Source organism: Lygodium microphyllum, chromosome 11 (assembly GCF_053477565.2).
Source record: "Lygodium microphyllum isolate KBCC chromosome 11, Lygodium_microphyllum_v1.1.10, whole genome shotgun sequence".
Classification (NCBI taxonomy): domain Eukaryota; kingdom Viridiplantae; phylum Streptophyta; class Polypodiopsida; order Schizaeales; family Lygodiaceae; genus Lygodium; species Lygodium microphyllum.
The window spans coordinates 73906297-73927161 of NC_141145.1; the positions used below are offsets into that span (position 1 = coordinate 73906297).

At 46.1% G+C, this 20865-nt stretch overlaps 1 protein-coding gene across 20 annotated transcripts in view; it reads right to left on the bottom strand.

Moving 5' to 3' along the window:
• The window catches only part of LOC148028961 (uncharacterized), a 166100-nt gene that overhangs the window by 41906 nt on the left and 103329 nt on the right, over positions 1-20865 (bottom strand). For 13 of the 20 annotated variants that reach the window (XM_087687739.1, XM_087687748.1, XM_087687737.1 and 10 more), the window contains 2 exons: positions 8551-8661; positions 8330-8401 (listed from right to left, as the gene is read on the bottom strand). The exons of 1 other annotated variant lie outside the window; for it this stretch is intronic. In XM_087687739.1, coding sequence (XP_087543865.1) covers positions 8330-8401; positions 8551-8661 — 183 coding nt within the window. The remainder of the gene's footprint in view (positions 1-8329; positions 8402-8550; positions 8662-20865) is intronic. 6 more of the 20 variants (XM_087687747.1, XM_087687740.1, XM_087687755.1 and 3 more) reach the window with 1 other exon arrangement.

Consider the following 20865-nt stretch of genomic DNA (forward strand, 5'->3'; position numbering starts at 1 on the left):
GACCAAAGAGCGTCCAAACATCTAAGGCCTTTCGAATGTTGTCCCTATTTGCCCACAAAATCATAAAGGTGTCATCAGCCAAAGATTGGCTAATGAAGTGCTGCCCCAAAGGAAGAGACAATCCTGCCAGCTGAGCAGAAGTCGCCATTGAGGATAACATTGAAAGGACCGGGTGAGTCGCCAGGGCAAAGAAGAGAGGACTCAAAGGGCAACCCTGTCTGACATAGCGTGCAAGGACAAATGGCTCTGTAACCCCACCATTGAGCATAACTCTCAAAGAAGCCGCAGCACTAATGGTGTAGATCAATCGGGACATCCGGGTACCAAAGCCCATAGCAGACATGAGATCTGCAAAAGACCAGTCCACATAGTCAAACGCCTTTTCCAAGTCCAATTGAATCAATACCACTTCCTGACTGGAGTGCCACGCATAGTCAATAGCCATTTGCACATTCAAGATATTATGCAGAATGTTGCGGCCCTTAATGAAACCATATTGGAGAGGATGCACAATAGCTGGAAGGTGCTTGTGAAGCCGATTCGCCAGCACTTTGGAGAAGATTTTATACATCGAGCCCATCAAAGAAATTGGTCTCCAGTGTTGCAGCTTTGACGGCGAAGGGACCTTGGGAATCAGTTTAATAAGGCCTTCTTTCCATGAGGAAGGCATGACCCCTGTTTCCCAAACCTGCTGACACATGACCGCCAATGGCTTCACCAACTGCGTGGCCGAGTTCTCAAAGAATTCATTAGTGAGACCATCCCAACCAGGACTTTTATCCTTAGGCAGGTGCAACAAAACATCCATGACCTCCTCCTCGCAAATATCCGCCTCCAAAGTGGCTTGCATATCAAGTGGAACCTGCTGGCGGACCAGATGATAGAAGACCGAGCGGGCATGCGTAAACTGGCTAAAAGGCGAGGGAGAAGAACCAAGAAGTTCCATAAAATAATTTCTGCACATAGTGACAATGGTCTGCGGATCAGTGACCATGCGACCTTCCGAATCCTGGAGTCTAGTCATATTTTCGCGAGCCGGAGAAGCATGCAAGGCGCGAAAGAACTTATGAGACTAGCAGGCACTATCTTGCAATGTGTCAGTCAAGTTATGCAGCTTGGCCTGCTGATAAGATTTCAACTGAAATACTTGAATAAGATGGGCCAAACGCCTTTCCAGCGACAGGAGAAAATCATCATCTGGGGAATCCACGAGCAAGGAACGGACCAAAGCCAGTAAGTCCTCTGCTGCATGTCGACGTCGCCGACAAAGAGAGGCATGATGAATCCCATACTGCCGAGCAACCCGCTGCACATTAGAGAGCAACCGCGCAAATGCAGCCAAGCCGTCAGAGGCAAAGTCCAATAAGAACCTCTCAATCAATTGCTGCATATAGCCCTGAAAAATTGGATGCTTCAAATAAGAGGAGTTGAAACGTGAAGGGAGCCTATCCAGCAACTGCATAAAAGGTGCAATAGATTGTCCCCGCATCTCAAGCTGGAGGGGGAAATGGTCCGACAACGCATATTGCTGCAAGACCTTTATTTCCAGCATCTCGGGAAGAAAATCATCCCCCTGCATGATATACATTCGGTCCAACCGCGACCAAGTAGTTGCATATTGTGAAGAATGAAAAGTAAACCTTGAAAAAGAAGGATGAAGCCACGACCAAAGATCTTGCTTAAGTACGCGCAACGCAAAGGAATTCCACACCCGGCTTTCTGGCGTATCCATTACCGAATGCCCTGAAGTGGACTGAGAAGAGTCAACACACATATTGAAATCTCCCATCAAAAACCCCCTTCGGCCAAGTGACATGAAGCCCTGCAAAGTCGACCAAAGATACCGTCGGGATGCGGGATCATTCGGAGCATAGAGGCCTAGCAACCATAAAATCTCTCCTTCAAATAAGACTTCGATTACCAGAAAGCGGCCCTGCACATCATTTTTAACAAGAACAGCCTGGTATTTCTCATGGACAAACATCAGCACGCCCGAATAGTGCGTAGCATGTGTCCCTGCATAAAACAGACGGAATCCATGACAATCCACAATTTTTCCTGCTTCAGCGTGACTTTTGTGCTCAACTGCACACAATACATCCCACTGGTTTTCATGCAAGACAGTCCACATGGCATGTTGCTTATGGCGAGAGCAAATGCCTCACACATTCCACATGGCTATCTTCATATATCTTCAAAAACAGTAAGTCAGGAACGAGGCGCCTGTTGCCTCGATTTCACCTTATCCGCGAGAGCATCTAGGACACCCTCATCCAGAAAATCAGCCAATACTGCAAACGAATTCTGGCGACCTGCTTTAGAGGTAGAAGAAAAATCCACTGCCTTGGGAGTGGGGCGGGGATAACGCCGATCCCAGGGTGTAATCACATTACCTTTTGTATCAAACGCCAACTTAGCAGGTGGGCCCTTGGGGCCATCTGTATAGACTTTCCTTGTAGACTGATTACGGGGGGCAGACGGGGCCATAGTACGCGCTGCCGGCTGTGAAGTGAACATTTCTTTCCTGCGCATATACGTGCGCACGGAATCCTGTGAAGTATTAGGCCCAGGATCCGGCAGGTCTGCATCCAACTTTTTACCTTTTTTTTGACGTGCCTCAATCCAATCAGTGCTACGAGAATCCAAACCCAGGACCTGTTGTTTGCCTTTATCCACGACATTAGGTGGCTGAAGGGCCTCCTGTGTCGGGGCATCAAGCACCATGCCATCCTTAGGCAGCACAACCTGCGCATCCTCGGAAGACGGTTGCCTTTCAGGGCATTCGGCCATAAAATGCCCCAATTTACCACATGAAAAGCAGTGGCCTACAAAGTTGCCCCATTTCAAGCGAAAATGCAAAGGATGCATACCAGAACAATTGAGGCGAAGCCACGCAGGCCTTTTCCTGGCTGTGTCCCATAACATGCATAAACGGTTTCGATTCATAGCCCTGAGGGTTGGGGGCACCAGCACTGTTCCCACAACGGCCATCGCATCCTTCAACAATGGCCAATAGACCGCCGGACAATTTTCCACTTCCACCCATACCGGGCATTCTCGTTGAAGCAGACGCTGGAAATCGCCCATAGGGCGCCATGGTACAACATGGACCAAGCAGCGATCAAAGAATAATGGCAACTTGGACAGGAGCTCAGCTCGATGTGTTTTTGATTTCAACAGCACCTCATAAAAGCCGCGAGGTCCAAGCAAGATCTCCTCAACACACTCCCCTTGCAATAAATGGTGCATCCACTAGCGAATATGTAAAAGCACTGGGATCCTGCCAGTGAAGAAAAGTATAACTGCACGGTCATAAAACACCGAGAAGGACCGCAAGACTGATTTCGGGTCCACCGTGGCTTCCAGCACATCATCAGTTCCCGCGTCAGAAAAAGTTTCATTGTTGTGTTGGACATGATCGCCAAGCAGAGTATTGGCAAAGTCTAGCAAATGCTCCCAGTCAATCTCCTGCGAATCCACAGGATCAGAGGCAACCTGCGCATAGGAACACTCCTGAGGACCCATTGGCTCATCAGAAGTATGCTTGGAGCGTTTGCCCGCATGCGGCAGGTCAGAACCCGGAGGCATCTCCTCCGTGCACGGCACCATATCCTCCGGCTCCTCTGTATCGGAATCAGGGCCAAGGGCTGCCACCGTCCGGTCTAGAAAATCCATATCCAGGCCAGCCATACTGCTGTCTTCTCTCTCTCTCTCTCTCTCTCTCTCTCTCTCTCTCTCTCTCTCTCTCTCTCTCTCTCTCTCTCTCTCTCTCTCTCTCTCTCTCTCTCTCTCTCTCTCTCTCTCTCGGTGTCAGTGGAAAGGCAAGGCTGCACTGTGTCCGTGTGCAGGTCGCAAAACCCAGAGGCACAGGCTCAGGCACGAACAGAGGATACGGCCTCTCGCGGGGGCGACGACCACGGCGGCTGACTGGCGAGGGCAGTGTCCGACAGGCGAGGGTGGCGTCCGACAGGCGAGGGCGGACAGGTCTGGCAGGCGATGGCGGCTGTCAAACGATGGCGTCTGACAGGCCACAGGGCAGCAATCGTCAGGGATGGGCGAGAGGACAGGCGACAGAGCAGGCTGTCGTCTGACAGGACAGGGCACGCTGTCGTCTGGGGCAGGCGTGAGGACACACGATAGGGGCAGGCAGTCGTCTGACAGGACACGTGTCTAACAGGCGGCAAGGGCAGGCAGTCCTCTGACAGGCGACAGGCTTCCGATGGCGAACAGGACCGCGACGAGCAAGAGCCGCTGGTGTGACACGCGACAGCGAGCAAGGGCGACAGTCATCCGATCGACGGCAGGGCAGGACACGCAGGCGGCGTCATCGCAAACACACTCTTTCTGCTCTCTCTCTCTCCTCTCTCTCTCTCTCTCTCTCTCTCTCTCTCTCTCTCTCTCTCTCTCCTTCCAAGATGAGTATGCAATTTCAAGAGCATCCCCCCCCCCTCTCTCTCTCCCCCCAAACTCGCTCCCTCTCTCTCTCTCTCTCTCTCTCTCTCTCTCTTTTACAAGAGACACTAGGGCCCTAGGCCAACGTGTGGGAAATCCCCGGACTAGTATACTAAAAAGGTTACACCAATCATGGCAAGGACCCAGAGGCAATTGCCAAATGCCAGGAATGCAAATCCTCCCGAGGGAGCAAGTCAGAGTGCCTGATGAGATCTAGCTGCCAATGCAAGAGCCCTTTAAGCCTTGCAATATGTCGCGGTACATTAGAGGCCGAATCAAAGAGAAAAGCATTTCGGGTGGTCCAAATGTGCCAGCATCCCCAGTATCTGAAAAAGTGAAATAAGATCTTCATATGTAACGGTGGCGGTGTGGGATACTTTGGGCGCACAAAAACCCAATCGAAAGGAGTCAGTGACGACCCCACCACTGCGCGCCAGATTTGCGACAAGAGTGACCAGATATTCTTGGCGAGCGGGCAAGAAAGAAAACGATGTCAGGCCGATTCCGCCTTAGTGGTGCAGAAGAAACAATTGCCATTCGAGATTCGACGCTTGGAAAGGGCCGAGGCAAGAGGAAGACCACCAATCATTACCCGCCACAGAAAGACCTTGCATTTGAAAGGTGCCTTATTCTGCCATCCCTCCATCAGCGTTGCCTGCCACCATGACAGTGATTTCCGCAGGCCCCAAACAGTATTAGCTTTCACACCCAGTCATTGGTGATCTTTAATGAGAAGATGATACACCTGATTAGTAGAGGCCTTTTCCAGACTTAATCGGCCTGCAAGGTCCCAATCCTGCCAAGGGCGATCCATAGCCAGGGCAGGAAAGGGTTGCCTACCCTGAAGTTCCGACGAAAGCTTCCCCCATAAATCAGGGTATCCGAGCGGGATCCTGAAAAGTCTCCTAGCAGTCCGAAACGATGCGAGGACATTGCGAGTAGCAAGGGTAGCATCCGCAATCGAAGTGACACCCAAACGGGCCATGCGGTTAAATCTTGGTCTGAGCTGATGTTTATCTTCCCATGAAAGTAATCTGGATACTGCCAACAATTCCAGCTGAAAAGACTTAGTCTGCAAGCGGTCCCCTACAGGATGCCAACGGGCCTTTTGGAGCACCACTTTCCAAGAGCCGACCAAGTGCAGTAACAAAGAGGAAGAGGGACTAGAAAATCGAGAGTCAGCATTAAGGACATGCCACCATGAGGCCCGAAGCCGTGTGTTACCCTGGCAGAGCCCGCTGTCCTCAAGAAAATAACGGGCTATGATGGTCCACGGGTGATGATCCACACACATGGCACGAAAAAGAGACCAACGAAGAGCCAGCATATGAGTTTTTGCATCCAAAATAGCTTCACCACCCATGCGCTTAGGGGTAAATGCATGTGACCATGAAATCCAGGAAATGCCTGCCTGCAGTGAATTTTTCTTCCATAGCATGAAACGAATGGGATGAGTGAGAGCCTTCAAAGTAGTGGGCGTCCATGGAAGTAATGGCAGGAAATACGTCAGCATTGGTAGCATAATTGTCTGAGCCACTTTGAGGCGGACATGGAACGGCCAGGCTTGCGACTTCCAATACATAAACTTCGCGGCCAGTTTTTGTGAAATCCACTCCAGCAGGTCCTTTGGCCGTACATCCACCCCCAATGGGTCTCTCTCTCTCTCTCTCTCTCTCTCTCTCTCTCTCTCTCTCTCTCTCTCTCTCTCTCTCTCTCTCTCTCTCTCTCTCTCTCTCTCTCTCTTTCTGTCTCTCTCTCTCTCTCTCTCTCTCTCTCTTTTACGTGAAGATAATTGAATTAAGTAGTAAATATTTACATCAGACCATCAGGTCATCATTCTCTCTATATCTCTTACTTTCTATTACATCAGACCATCAGGTCATCAGAGAAACTCTCTCTCTCTCTCTCTCCATTTTGTTGCATCAGACCATCAAGTCCTCAAAGAAAGTGACGAAAGACTATCAGGACTTTATCACAAAGAGAAAATCACACTACTGGTGTAGGGCGAACAATAGCCAGCTAGGGGGCAGCAATGTCAGGAAGAACCAGGTCAGTTGATATCATAAGAAGAAATCTGCCATAGCACTAAACCTCTAATACGGGCCACATGACCATGGATGTTGGAGACCGAATCAAAAATAAAGGCATTCCGAGTACACCAAATATGCCATAAGGCAGTCCATCTAAGGAAATGGAACAGGCAGGAATAATCAGAATGCAAAGAAGGCAGGGAGGGCAGCTTTCCCATAATCCATGATTGGGCTATTATCTGGGGCTGAGTCGCCGAGAGCTACACACGAGAAATAAAACCCCAAGATATGTCGCACAACTGGACAAGAGGCAAAAAGATGAAGCAATGTTTCATCACATGTAGTGCAGAATACACAACAACCAGCAGAGATCTTTCAAGCACACAGCACCTCTCCAGTTGGAAGACCACCAATTAGCAATCTCCACAAGAAGACTTTTCCTTGATAAGGAACCTTAGACTTCCAAAGCTAAAGGAATCTTTCTTGCCACTTCTTTTTGCCATCCCTAATATGCCATAATTTATTCACCTTTGTAGTGACCCATCTCTTGGCCTCCACCATTTGATGGTATGTCTGGTTAGTAGACCTCTTCTCAAAATCAACCAGAATCACAAACTTCCAATCACGCAATGGATACAATGGTTGTAGCACTGGTAAAGGAGAGAACCTCTGAAGTTTGACTTGTATGGATGACTAGATAGCTCTCCTGCCCATCATGTCGCTGCGCCCCCGCCCGCTTGTTCGTCGTGCCCCCGCCCGCCTGTTCGTCGTGCCCCCGCCCGCCCCGGCCCGCCCCGTCCCGTCGTTTCGTCATGCCCTGCCGGTACAGCGCCTTCGCCAGCGACTCCCTCCCTCGCCATCGACAAGAACCACCTCCGCCCATCTTTCTCGCCTTCGCCAAGGCCCTTCACCAGCTCCACACGCACTGCCTACATCCGCCCTATCCCCCCCCCCGCGCCCGCCTAATGCAGGCAGGCAGCCCCAGATGGCAATACACCACCCCCCCCCCCCCCCCCCCAATGGCTTCTTGCCCCCATCCTCCCAAGACCACCCTGAGAGGCTTGTATACATGAGGTATTTGTGACTTTCATCAACTCCAGCTAATTTGTTGAGCATGAGCACTCCGTTGTAATCAGTTTTTTTGAGTAATATAATAAGCCACATTTTACTTGCAAAAAAAAAAAAAGAAACATTCGCCGTGCTTTATTACTACCTTATCTCAAAATAACTGGTGTATCTCTATCTCAAGTTTTGCCAAGTAGTCTCACATCTTTTGCCACACAAGGCATCTAAAGCTTCCCTGCTGGGCAATGTGTCTGAGTGACCAAAGCAATCTTTCTCTATAGGTGTGTGCAAATGTCTCTGCACTCAACTTCATACCAGCCATTTTGAGAGTCCGTAGAGTGTGGAGGTTTGCATGGGGGACAGGTGTGTGGGAGTCCAAACCTAGCTGAAGTATGCAAGGTCTTGTTACTAGGGACGATTTGTTCTCCCAAGTATGTTGTGATCTCTTCACTCACCTTATCTAATACTCAGTAGCCATGTGACTCTTAGAGTTTATCCTACCTAATTTTCTTTCCTTTTTCATTTTCTATGCCTTCATGGCACAGATACCCAAACTGGAATGTAATGAACTATCTGATTTGTTCTATAGGTCACTTTTGGCCTCCCAAGGACATTAATAGATTCTTTCTTTCGTTCTCCCAAGCGTGTTGTCCTCTCTTCACTCACCTTGTCTGATTTTCAGCAGCCATGTGACTCTTTTAGTTTCTACAGTTCATTATCAATACAGTGAACCACTATAAACACACACAGACACACACACAAAGATAGAGTGAGAAAGGTGCCTCTTCTGCTAATATTGCCTCCCTCTTTGCTCGATCTTTCTCCTCTTTTTCTCTTTTCTCTGCTTCCAATGCCTATTGGCATATACGTTTTCATCATTAAAATACCTAATGTCTTAGATTATCTTACAACTTTGAAATAGTAGACTTAACAAGATTTTTATTAGCTTGAGAATATTTTAGTAATTGGAAATAGGGTAAGGAAAGGAGAGTTGAGAATCTACTTGCATATGACGTTGTTTTGCCTCCTCCTCAAGCCTTCTCTTCTCATCTTTTTCCTTTTCACTTAGCTTCAATGCTTCCCTTGACATTTCTTTTTCAGCTATTGTTTTAACCTGCAGGGTGCAAAACTTACATCATCAAATGGGACCTTGGTATTTCATCAATGTGGAATTTTGGTAGTCAAGTCACAACAATGTATAGATGAGCTAGAACTTGAGCTATAAGGAACTATCACATAATTGACTGTATGATTATGAATTATACAGTAGTGGAAATAAATACATATTCCCTTGCATGAAGAACCAACAACACCACTAGGTATGATTAATTGAAATCTACATTCTTCTTTACCACACTTCTTTAACAAGAACTTGCTAATCGTTGAACATGAGATCAAGAATAGAAATGCTAAGAGATCATTCATGTCACCTTGAGGGATTAACATGAAAAGTAGGTTCCAGCTACCTTGTGTTATGACCAACTACAAACAAAATCTCCTTTTTCAAAGAAAATAAATTCTATTGATAATCTCTAGGAAAAATTCCTGAGGTAAACTACAATGCAAAAAATATGCCTTGTGAAGAACTAGTGAGTAAGTACATCATAGATACAATGGCTGGGTAAACAAAAAACCTAGTGGGTTGTAATGCCAGACCATATGTGACCCAAAGGGCAAAAAGGTTCTAGATTCCTATACGCAAATAAAAGCATCTATCCTCCTCATCACATGTTCATGACCACCTTGCAATCTCTCCATCTCCCACAGAGTTTATAATTGTACCAATAAGATCCCATTTGTGGTAATGCCTCTTAGTCCACTCCACCTAGGAGAAGTCTAGGGTGGAAATCATGCTTAAGTGCTGGCCAATAATGAGAAAGGAATGACTCCCTTGAAGTTTCTCTCATAGCCAAATGCTAGGCTATGATCCAAGCTACTACCTCCCAAGTCACCCCAAGTCACTATCATGGTCTCAGCTATGCCATGGAGGACCGTCTTGAGGGCTCTCCTCCACACCCCCTCAGCCTTGAGCCGGTCCTATAAGTAGTGTCTCTAAGTTTCCTTTGGCTCCCTCTCAACATCTTGCACATGCCATGGGATACTTGCTGATTACCAAGCTCCTATGTGCTACTAACCATAGGAAGAGCAACATTTTCTTGGATCTGACACCATCCAACTCCAAACATTAGTCAAGAAAGGCATAGAAATGCCTGTCTGTTACCAATACCCAGTAGCAAATGGCTCCACTAAAATCCTACTCACTTATATCCTCCTCCCTAACAAAATGGTGTAGCCAAATAATGGCCACATGGCAAGGTATGTCAAAGAATGGATTTTAGATGAGATGTTGAGGTGAGGAGACTTTGCACCACAACATAAATTGATGCCATCATGGATTTCGTCACTACTCTGAGAGTAGCTCCATCCCTACCTCTCCTAATCACTGTGAAACACGCTCCATCAGTTGGTGTGACATTAATGTGACATTAAAAGTAATATTTAATGTCACATTAAGGTCATAAGTGTGGAATGTGACATTAAAAGGGATATTTAATGTTACATTAAGGTAAATTTAGGGGAACATGCACGAGAATGACCGTCCGGGCTCTTGGGCGCCCGAACGGGGTTAAGGGGAGCCTAGAGAGTAAGGGAGTCCAGGAATAGTAGGACTCCAGGAAGTTGACGGCTGGCAAAGAGATTAGCTTGGAGGGCTAGCACTTATCTAGGCATGGCTGGGAGGTGAAGAACTCTGGTGCTTCCATCATTTTCAAGAGATAATTCACCTTGGGCTTCACCAATTTTATTGGTAAAGAAAAAAGATGGTTCTATGCGAGTTTGTGTTGACTATAGAGCACTTAATAAAATAACGGTGAAGAATAAATTTCCTATGCCCAGAATGGAAGATCTTTTTTATCAATTGCAAGGGGCAAAATTCTTCACAAAGATAGACTTAAGATCAGGTTATCACCAAATAAGAATTAAGGCACAAGATGTTTCCAAGACGGCATTTCGTACTAGATACGGGCATTATGATTTTTTGGTGATGCCTTTTGGCCTCACTAATGCACCAGCTACCTTTATGAAGCTGATGAATAGTGTTTTACGGCCCTATCTAAGACATTTTGTAGTAGTCTTCTTGGATGATATCTTGATCTTTAGTAAATCAAGAGAAGAACATTTGAAACACTTACAATTAGTATTCCAACTGTTAAGAATACATTCCCTTTATGCGAAGAAAACTAAATGTGAATTCTTTGCACAAGAGGTCAAATATTTAGGGCATATAATCTCGAAAGAGGGAATCAACATGGATCCAGAAAAAGTAAGGGCAATTATTGAATGGCCACCTCCACGGAACCTGGAAGAGCTGCAGATCTTCCTAGGTTTATCTGGATTTTATCGTAGATTCATTCGAGATTATGCCAAAATAGCTGTTCCAATGACAGACCAACTTAAAGGGAAAGGGAAAAGTTTTAATTGGGGAACAGACCAAAATGAAAGTTTTCAAAAACTTAAGGTAGCTATTGCTACAACTCCAGTATTATTAATAGTGGATCCCAATAAACCATTTGTGGTTGAAGCTGATGCCAGTGATAAGGCAATAGGCGCGGTCTTATTACAAGAAGGTCGACCAGTTGCTTTTGAAAGCAAGAAATTAGATCGTGCAAAACAGAATTATTCTGTTTATGAGAGGGAGCTATATGCAATAGTACATGCAATGAAGAAATGGAGGCACTATTTGTATGGTGCCAAACTTTTGATTTTATCGGATCATGAAAGCATTAAGTGGCTTAATGATCAATCAGATTTACATGGGCGTAAAGCCAGATGGGCCGAACTCCTCCACGAGTTCGACTATGAGATAAGATATAGAAAAGGAAAGTATAATATAGTAGCTGATGCATTCAGCAGAATGCCCATAATTAATGAATTGAGTTTTACTCAATTCACTTCCAACTTGCTTGAATCTTTAAAAGGGAAATGCCAGGTTGATCCGGCATATTCCAACATATGGGAAGCAATAAAAAATGGGGATCCAAATGAAAGTGCTTCTACTGAGGAAGGAATATCTGAGGATGTTCAACTAGGAAATGGAGCATCAGGGGTTGCTCAAACTGGATTCAAGTGGAAGAATTTTACCATTGATAATGGTTATTTACTCTACAAGGGTAGGGTATGTGTCCCGAAAGATATAGAAGTAAGGCGCCAGATACTCTTTGAGTGTCATGATACCCCTAGTGCGGGACATCCAGGAGTTAATAAGACTTATAGTCTTATTAAAAGGCAGTTCTATTGGCCTGGAATGAATAAGGATGTCCTTGACTATGTGGTCAAATGTAATAAATGCCAGGTTAATAAAGCTGAAAAATTAAAAATGGGAGGACTTCTTCATCCATTAGAAATTCCTTCGGGAAAATGGGAGAGTATCTCCATGGACTTTATTGTTGCTCTACCTAGAACACAGAGGGGGCACGACTCTATGTGGGTAATTGTGGATAGGTTAACCAAAATGACTAGGTTTATTCCAACTTCAACTGATGTTAAAACACTAGAATTGGCTAGATTGTTCGTAGAGAACATATACCGATTGTATGGCCTTCCGGTAAATATAGTTTCTGATCGGGATAGAAAATTTGATAGCCATTTTTGGCGTGCGGTATTTAGGAAATTGGATACTAAACTTAGCATGAGTACGGCGGATCACCCGCAAACAGATGGGCAAACTGAAAGGGTTAACCAAATTCTTGAAGATATGCTTAGGGCATATGTAAGCAAAAGGCAAACTAATTGGGAAGAGTATTTACCGATTGCAGAGTTTGCATATAACAGTGCCAAACACTCTTCCACTGGATATAGTCCATTTATGTTGATGTATGGGTTTCAGCCCAGAGCTCCTTTTGAAGTAGGACTGCATAAGGAAAAGGTTCAGGCAGCTAAAGACTTTTTGGAGGATATGAATAGTATGTTAAAATTTGCTCAAGAAAATATTAAAAAAGCTCAAAATCGAGCTAGAGCATATGCAGATCCTCACCGTAGAGACATCTCCTTTGAAGAAGGAGAATTGGTCTATCTTAAGGTGCCTGAACAAACTAAAACTATGAAAAAAGGACATTGTCCAAAGCTTTCACCAAGGTATTGTGGTCCTTTCATAATACTTAAAAGGGTGGGAGAATTGGCTTACAAGCTCCAACTACCTATTGGTAGTAAAATACATCCAGTTTTTCATGTAAGCAAACTAAGGAAGAAGCTGGGTGATTTGGATAATCTAATTTTAAATGATGATATTGAGGAGTTATTCTATGACCAATCTAATCCACATGAACCAGAAAAAATATTAAATGTTCGTAATAGACGAACGAGAAATACTATTTATCAAGAATGTTTGGTTAAGTGGAAAGATTATTCAGAAGAAAGCTCAACATGGGAGCGAGTAAGTACTTTAAAGAAAAGGTTTCCCGATTTACAGTTAGACCTTCCAAATATCGTTTTCGAGGACGAAACTGATTCTTAAGGGGAAGGAAATGTGACATTAATGTGACATTAAAAGTAATATTTAATGTCACATTAAGGTCATAAGTGTGGAATGTGACATTAAAAGGGATATTTAATGTTACATTAAGGTAAATTTAGGGGAACATGCACGAGAATGACCGTCCGGGCTCTTGGGCGCCCGAACGGGGTTAAGGGGAGCCTAGAGAGTAAGGGAGTCCAGGAATAGTAGGACTCCAGGAAGTTGACGGCTGGCAAAGAGATTAGCTTGGAGGGCCAGCACTTATCTAGGCGTGGCTGGGAGGTGAAGAACTCTGGTGCTTCCATCATTTTCAAGAGATCTGTCTCCATCATCTAACAGTTGGTCTCTTATGACCTCCCCAACTTGAGCCTCCGACCATCTACCAAACTGTGAAGCTTGGAGGAAGAAATAGTAGTTTGGCCCATCCAAAGGGGCCAGCAGTTGCACCTTGTCATTCTGAGACTTTTCTATCACATAGATCCCCGCCTCTAGTGGACGTGGAAACTCCCCATGACCCACAATTCTCATGTCAAAAAGGCCCACACCAATAGATGTTGCAGAGCTAGGCATGGCAAAGGAAAGGTGCGGCCTGTTGCAAGGGAAATGGTGGACCATTTAGTTGCTGTCAAGGGGAAGACACAAGGGTGTGGGGCTCCTCACTTGGGGGGGGGGGGGGGGTCAAAAGATGACGTACCAGCGAGACAGTAGGGTTTGCGGGAAGGAACATGGAGTAAACTCGGCAAACATGGAGAAGGGAAGAAAAGAGAGAAGAAACTCTGATGAATGGAATGATGAAGTTCCGAATCATGGAGTGAATGTGATACAAGGGACCAAGGGTGCCGTAGCAAAAGGAAGATGATGAAGACAGCCACGAATCACGAACCGCAATGTCCTCCTAAAGGGGTGTGAGGGTAGTGGAGAGGCTGGAGAGAACAGGTGATGGACTAAATGAATCAACCGTAAGGAATGAATGAGAGAGTGGCCTATAAATAGGCATTGTCAGTCTAGGATGGCGCCCCTTTTTGGGGTTGCAAACCCTAAACGCAAACCCTAAATGCAAAACGCAAAAACGCAAACTGCGGGTGAAGGGTGAAGGGTTTCTCAACACCCCCTCTTAGGCCCAAAAAGGGGAACAAGAGAAGAGTGCGGTGGAGATGCAATGCTACATGCTGAAGAATACTCATGCAGTAGGTGCCACTTGGACAGTGTCCCTCGTGGGGAAATTGTTCACTTCCCCAAGCGCCCTAGTACAAAGATGATGAAAACATGCAATGCATAGGAGGAATGTCGGACTTTGTGTGGTGCCGAGAACCATAAGGATATGCCTGTACTCAATAACTGGAGAGTTGTCATAAGCTCTTGCATTGCATCTATAGAGGTGAGATGCACCATGAAAATACATTGGCTCATCAACACCACCTCAGCTATCCCCAAGGTATTGATGCTTAACATGGACCTAAGCTAGTCTTGAAGCTATACTCTGGAAGAGGAGTGACCCACAAGTTTTTCAAAGACCATGGTCTCCTTCAGCTCCTTCACTATGGCTTAAAATGCTTGAAGTTTTCCTTGGATAAGACAACTCGCAATGAGTTTGACTGTGGTGTCAGACCATTGGTTTCCATTGCACTAAGCCAAGGGAGCAAAGAGGGAGGGGAGGTAATGAGGCATTGGTTAAGACAAAGAAGGCAGCAGAGATAGTGGGAGATGCACTCCAGCAATTAACTAGGAAGCACTAGCTAGAACAAGGGATAGGCTAGTTGATGGGGAGGTGGTGACTAGAGCAGGTTGGCACAATGATCTAAGGCAATGGTTTGGAGCAAGGGCATTGTGCTAAGTTATGTCAGGGTGGTGTAGAGAAGGCAAGCAGGAGCAAGGGCAAGGGACTATAGGTATAGAGCAACATGCGAGTAGATACAACACGGGTGTAGGGGCAACAATGACAAGCATTGTGGAAAGACAATGTGGCAGCAATAGGCAAGCAAGCAAGGCGGGACAACATCAGCTCAAGGGAGCAAGAGCGAGTTTGGCAGCTTCAAGATTATGCGCTCATGCTTACTTGTAGGCATATTCTCCCTGTGTTGTAATGTAAGCTACTTTGCTCATTAAATTCTAGAAGGGCTTTGCTACAAATAAGAAAAGAGAAGGGGCAAGAGGGCACCCCTAGTCTCACTAATGTATGATTGTTCAACCTCTCTTCTCTAGCTCCACCAACAAGAGCCTAAATGTGAGCTAAAGAATAGAGAGTTGCAACTCCTTTCATCCCACTACTCTGGATAGCACGCTATCTCACTTTTCAGTCTTATAGGCATGTTTTTTATCTTTTCTTGTTTCAAATGAGAAACACACCATCATTGTATGTATTGCTCTGGTCTCATAGGCCACATTGGCCTTTTACAGATGTTAATATACTCTCTCTCTCTCTCTCTCTCTCTCTCTCTCTCTCTCTTTCTTTCGTAAAAGGTAATTGTATTAATTACGGAAAAAAGGTACAAGTTTACATGATTACAAGATACACAAGGGCTCTAAGCCAACGTGTGTAAAATCCCAGTACTAAGCCACAAAAAAGTTACACAAGTCATGGCAAAGACCCAGAGGAAATTGCCATATGCCAGGGAAGCAAGTCCTCCCGAGGGAGCAAGTCCGAGTGCCGAATGAGATCTATATGCCAATGCAAGAGACCTTTAAGCCGGGCAATGTGTCTCGGTACATTAGAGGCCGAATCAAAAAGAAAGGCATTCCAAGTGGTCCAATTGTGCCAGCATCCCCAGTATCTGAAAAAGTGGAATAAGATCTTCATATGCAACTGTGGCAGTGTGGGGTATTTTGGGCGCACAAAAACCCAATTGAAAGGGGTTAGAGAGGACCCCACCACTGCACGCCAAACCTGTGACAAGAGCGACCAGATATTCTTGGCGAGCGGGCAATAAATAAATCGATGTCGGGCTGATTCCACAGTAGTGGTAGAGAAGAAACAATTGCCATTCGAGATTCGAAGCTTGGAAAGGGCCGAGGCAAGAGGAAGACCACCAATCATCACCCACCAAAGAAAGACCTTACATTTGAAAGGTGTCTTTTTCAACCAGCCCTCCATCACAGTTGCCTTCCACCATGACTGAGATTTCCGCAATCCCCATACAGTATTAGCTTTAACACCCAGCCATTGATGATCTTTAATCAGAAGATGATATACCTGATTAGTAGAGGCCTTTTCAAGACTCAACCGGCCTACAAGGTCCCAGTCCTGCCAAGGACGATCCACATCAAGGGTAGGAAAGGATTGCCTGTCCTGAAGCACTAACAAAAGCTGTTCCCATAAATCATGATATCCACGTGGGATTCTAAAAAGTCTCTTGGCAGTACGAAACGATGCGAAGACATTACGATTGGCAAGGGTGGCATCCGCAACTGAAGTCACACCCAAACGGGCCATGCGGTTAAATTTTGGTCTGAGCTCATGTTTGTCTATTCCAGTTGAAAGGAGTTAGTATGCAAGCCGTCCTCCATTGGATGCCAACGCGCCTTTTGGAGCACCACTTTCCAGGAGCCGACCAAATGCAATAACAGAGATGAGGAGGGACTGGAAAACCGAGAGTCTGCATTAAGGACATGCCACCAGGAGCCCCGAAGTTGTGTATTACCATGCCGAAGCCCACTGTCCTCAAGAAAATAACGGGCTATAATGGTCCACGGGTGATGATCCACGCACATAGCACGAAAAAGATCCACGCACATAGCACGAAAAAGAGACCAACGAAGAGCCAGCATATGAGTTTCAGCATCCAAAATAGCTCCACCACCCAGGCGTTTGGGGGTACATGTATGTGACCACGAAATCCACGAAATACCTGCGTGCAATGAATTCTTCTTCCATAACATGAAACGAATGGGGCGAGTGAGAGCCCTCAAAGTAGTAGGAGTCCACGGCAGCAATGGCAAGAAATATGTGACCATTGGCAGCATAATTGTCTGAGCCACTTTGAGGTGGACATGGAAGGGCCACGCTTGCGACTTCCAATACATAAACTTAGCTGCCAGTTTCTGTGAAATCCACTCCAGTAGTTGCTTTGGCCGAACATCAACACCCAACGGGTACCCAAGATGCCTGACAATGGCGCCGCGGGGAACAACCTGACCCTGCCAGCCCAATGACTATAAATCAAACTCCGTGCAGTTAAGAATGGCTGATTTGAAGGCATTGATGTGAAGACCCGAAGCATGACCAAAGAGCGTCCAAACATCTAATGCCTTGCGAATGTTGTCCTTGTCTACACACAAAATCATAAAGCTATCATCAGCCAAAGATTGGCTAATAAAGTGCTATCCCAAAGGAAGAGACAATCTGGCCAGCTGAGCAGCAGCTGCCATTGAAGATAACATTGAAAGAACCGGGTGGGTCGCCAGGGCAAAGAAGAGAGGACTCAAAGGGCGACCCTGTCTCACCGAGAGTGCAAGGACAAATGGCTTTGTAACCCCACCATTGAGCATAACGCGCGAAGAAGCCGCAGCACTAATGGTGTAGATCAATCAGGACATCCGAGTACCAAAACCCATAGCAGACATAAGTTCTGCAATGAAAGACCAGTCTAAATAGTCAAAAGCCTTTTCTAGATCCAATTGAATCAATACCACTTCCTGACTAGAGTGCCTTGCATAGTCAATGGCCATTTGCACATTTAAGATATTATGCAGAATGTTGCGGCCCTTAATGAAACCATATTGAAGAGGATGCACAATAGCTGGAAGGTGCTTGTGGAGCCGATTCGCCAGCACTTTGGAAAAGATTTTATACATCGAGCCCATCAAAGAAATTGGTCTCCACTGTTGCAACATTGACGGCGAAGGAACCTTTGGAAGTAGTTTGATAAGGCCTTCTTTCCATGAGGAAGGCATGACCCCTGTTTCCCAAACCTGCTGAAACATAGCCGCCAATGGCTTTACCAGTTGGGTAGCCGAGCTCTCAAAGAATTCATTGGTGAGACCATCCCAGCCAGGGCTTTTATCCTTAGGCAGGTGTAACAAAACATTCATAACCTCCTCCTCACAAATATCTACCGCCAAAGTAGCTTGCATATCAAGTGAAACCTGATGGCGGACTAGATCATAGAAGACTGAGCGTGCATGCGTAACCTGGTCAGAAGGCGACGGAGAAGAACCAAGAAGATCTAGAAAATAATTCCTGCACATATTGAGAATGGTCTACGGATTAGTGAGTATGCGACATTCTGAATCCTGGAGTCTGGTCATATTTTCTCGAGCAGGAGAAGCATGCAAGGCACAAAGAACTTATGAGTCTGACAAGCACTATCTTGCAAATTGTCAGTCAAATTGTGCAATTTAACCTGCTGATAGGATTTCAACTGAAATTCTTTAATAAGATCAGCCAAACGCTGCACCAAGGACAGCAGAAATTCATCATCTGGGGTGTCCACCAATAGCGAACGAACCAAAGCCAGTAAGTCCTCCGCTACATGTCGACACCGCCGACAAAGAGAGGCATGATGGACCCCATACTGGCGAGCAACCCGTTGCACATTAGAAGGCAGTCATTCAAAGGAAGCTGTGCCCTCAAAGGCAAAGTCCAATAAAAATCTCTCAATCAATTGCTGCATATAGCCCTGAAAGATTGAATGCTTCAAACAGGACGAGTTGAAACGTAAAGGGAGTCTATCCAGCAACTGCATAAAAGGTGCAATGGGTTGTGCAAGTATCTCAAGCTGGAGAGGGAAATGGTCCGACAAGGCATATTGCTGCAAGACTTTCATTTCCAGCATGTCGGAAAGAAAATCATCATCCTGCATGATGTACATTCGATCAAACCACGACCATGTAGATGCATACTGTGCGGAATGGAAAGTAAACCCTAGAGATGAAGGTTGTAACCAAAACCATAGATCTTGCTTAAGTACCGCAAGAGCAAAGGCATTCCACGCCCGACTTTCCGGAGCATCCGTCACCGAATGCCCTGAAGTGGACTGTGAAGAGTCAACACACATTGAAATCCCCCATCAAGAAACCCCTTCTGCCAAGTGACATGGAGCTCTGCAAAGTCTTCCAAAGATCCCAACGAGATAAAGGGTCATTCGGAGCATATAGGCCCAGCAACCATAAGATTTCTCCTTCAAATAAAATTTCAATTACCACAAAGCGGCCCTGTACATCATTTTTAATAAGAACAGGCTGATATTTCTCATGGACGATCATAAGCACACCAGAATAATGCACAGCATGTGTCCCTGCATAAAACAAGCGAAACCCATGGCAATCCACAACTTTTCCTGCTTCACCGTGACTCTTGTGCTCCACCACACAAAAGACATCCCACTGATTCTCATGTAAGACAGTCCACATGGCATGTTGCTTATGGCGAGAACAAATGCCTCGCACATTCCATGTGGCTATCTTCATATATCTTTAAAAAGAAAATCAGGAACAAGGCACCGCTTGCCACCCTAAACCTTGTCTGCTAGAATGTCAAGGACACCGTCATCCAAAAAATCAGCTAACACTGCAAAAGAATTCTGCCGGCCAGCTTTAGAGGTAGATGGGATATCCACTGTCTTGGGGATGGAATGGGGATAACGACGATCCCAGGGTGTAATCACATTGCCTCTAGAATCAAATGCCAACTTAGCAGGCGGGCCCTTAGGACCGTCTGTATATACTTTCCTCGTAGACTGATTACGGGGAGCAGAAGGAACCATAGTACGCGTAGCATGCTGTGAAGAGAACATTTCTTTCCTACACATATACGTGCGCATGGAATCCTGTGATACAGTAGGCCCAGAATCCGGCAGGCCAGCATCCAACTTTTTACCTTTTTTGGGACGTGCCTCTATCTAGTCATTGCTACGGGAATCTAAACCCAAAACCTGTTGTTTATCTTTATCCAAAACGCTGGATGGCTGGGTTTCCTCCTGTGACGGAGCATCTAGCACCATGTCATCCATGGGCGGCACAACATGCACATTATCTGAAGACGGTTGCCTCTCTGGGCATTCGGCCATAAAGTGCCCCAATTTACCACACGAAAAGCAGTGTCCTGCAAAGTTGCCCCATTTCAAGCGAAAATGCAAAGGGTGCATGCCAGAGCAATTAAGGCGCAGCCACGCAGGCCGCTTCATGGCAGTGTCCCATAACATATACAAACAGTTTCTATTCATTGCCCTTAGGCTTGGGGGGACCAGCACCGTTCACACAATGGCCATGGCATCCTTTAACAATGGCCAATAGATAGCCGGGCAATTTTCCACCTCAACCCACACCGGGCATTCACGTTGAAGCAAGCGCTGAAAGTCGGCCATAGGGCGCCATGGCGCAACATGGACCAAACGGCGATCAAAGAACAATGGTTGTTTGGACAGGAGCTCAGCCCGATGCTTCTCAGATTTCAGCAGCACCTCATAGAAGCCTCGAGGCCCAACAAAAATCTCCTCAACACACTCTCCTTGTAGTAAATGGTGCAGCCACTGGCAAATATGGGAAAGCACTGGGATCCTGCCCGTGAAGAAGACTATAACTGCACGGTCATAAAACACGGAAAAAGAGCGCAGGACAGTTTTCGGATCCACCATTGCCTCCAGAACCTCTTGAGTTCCCGCGTCAGAAAAAGCTTTATGATTATGCTGGACATAGTCGCCAAGCAACGTATTGGCAAACTCCAGCAAATGCTCCCAGTCAATCTCCTACGAATCCACAGAATCAGAGGCCACCTGAGCATAAGAACGATCTTGATGATAGATTGTCTCTTCGGGCGCACGTTTGGAGCGCTTGCCTACAGGCTGAAAGTCAAGGGCAGGAGGCATCTCC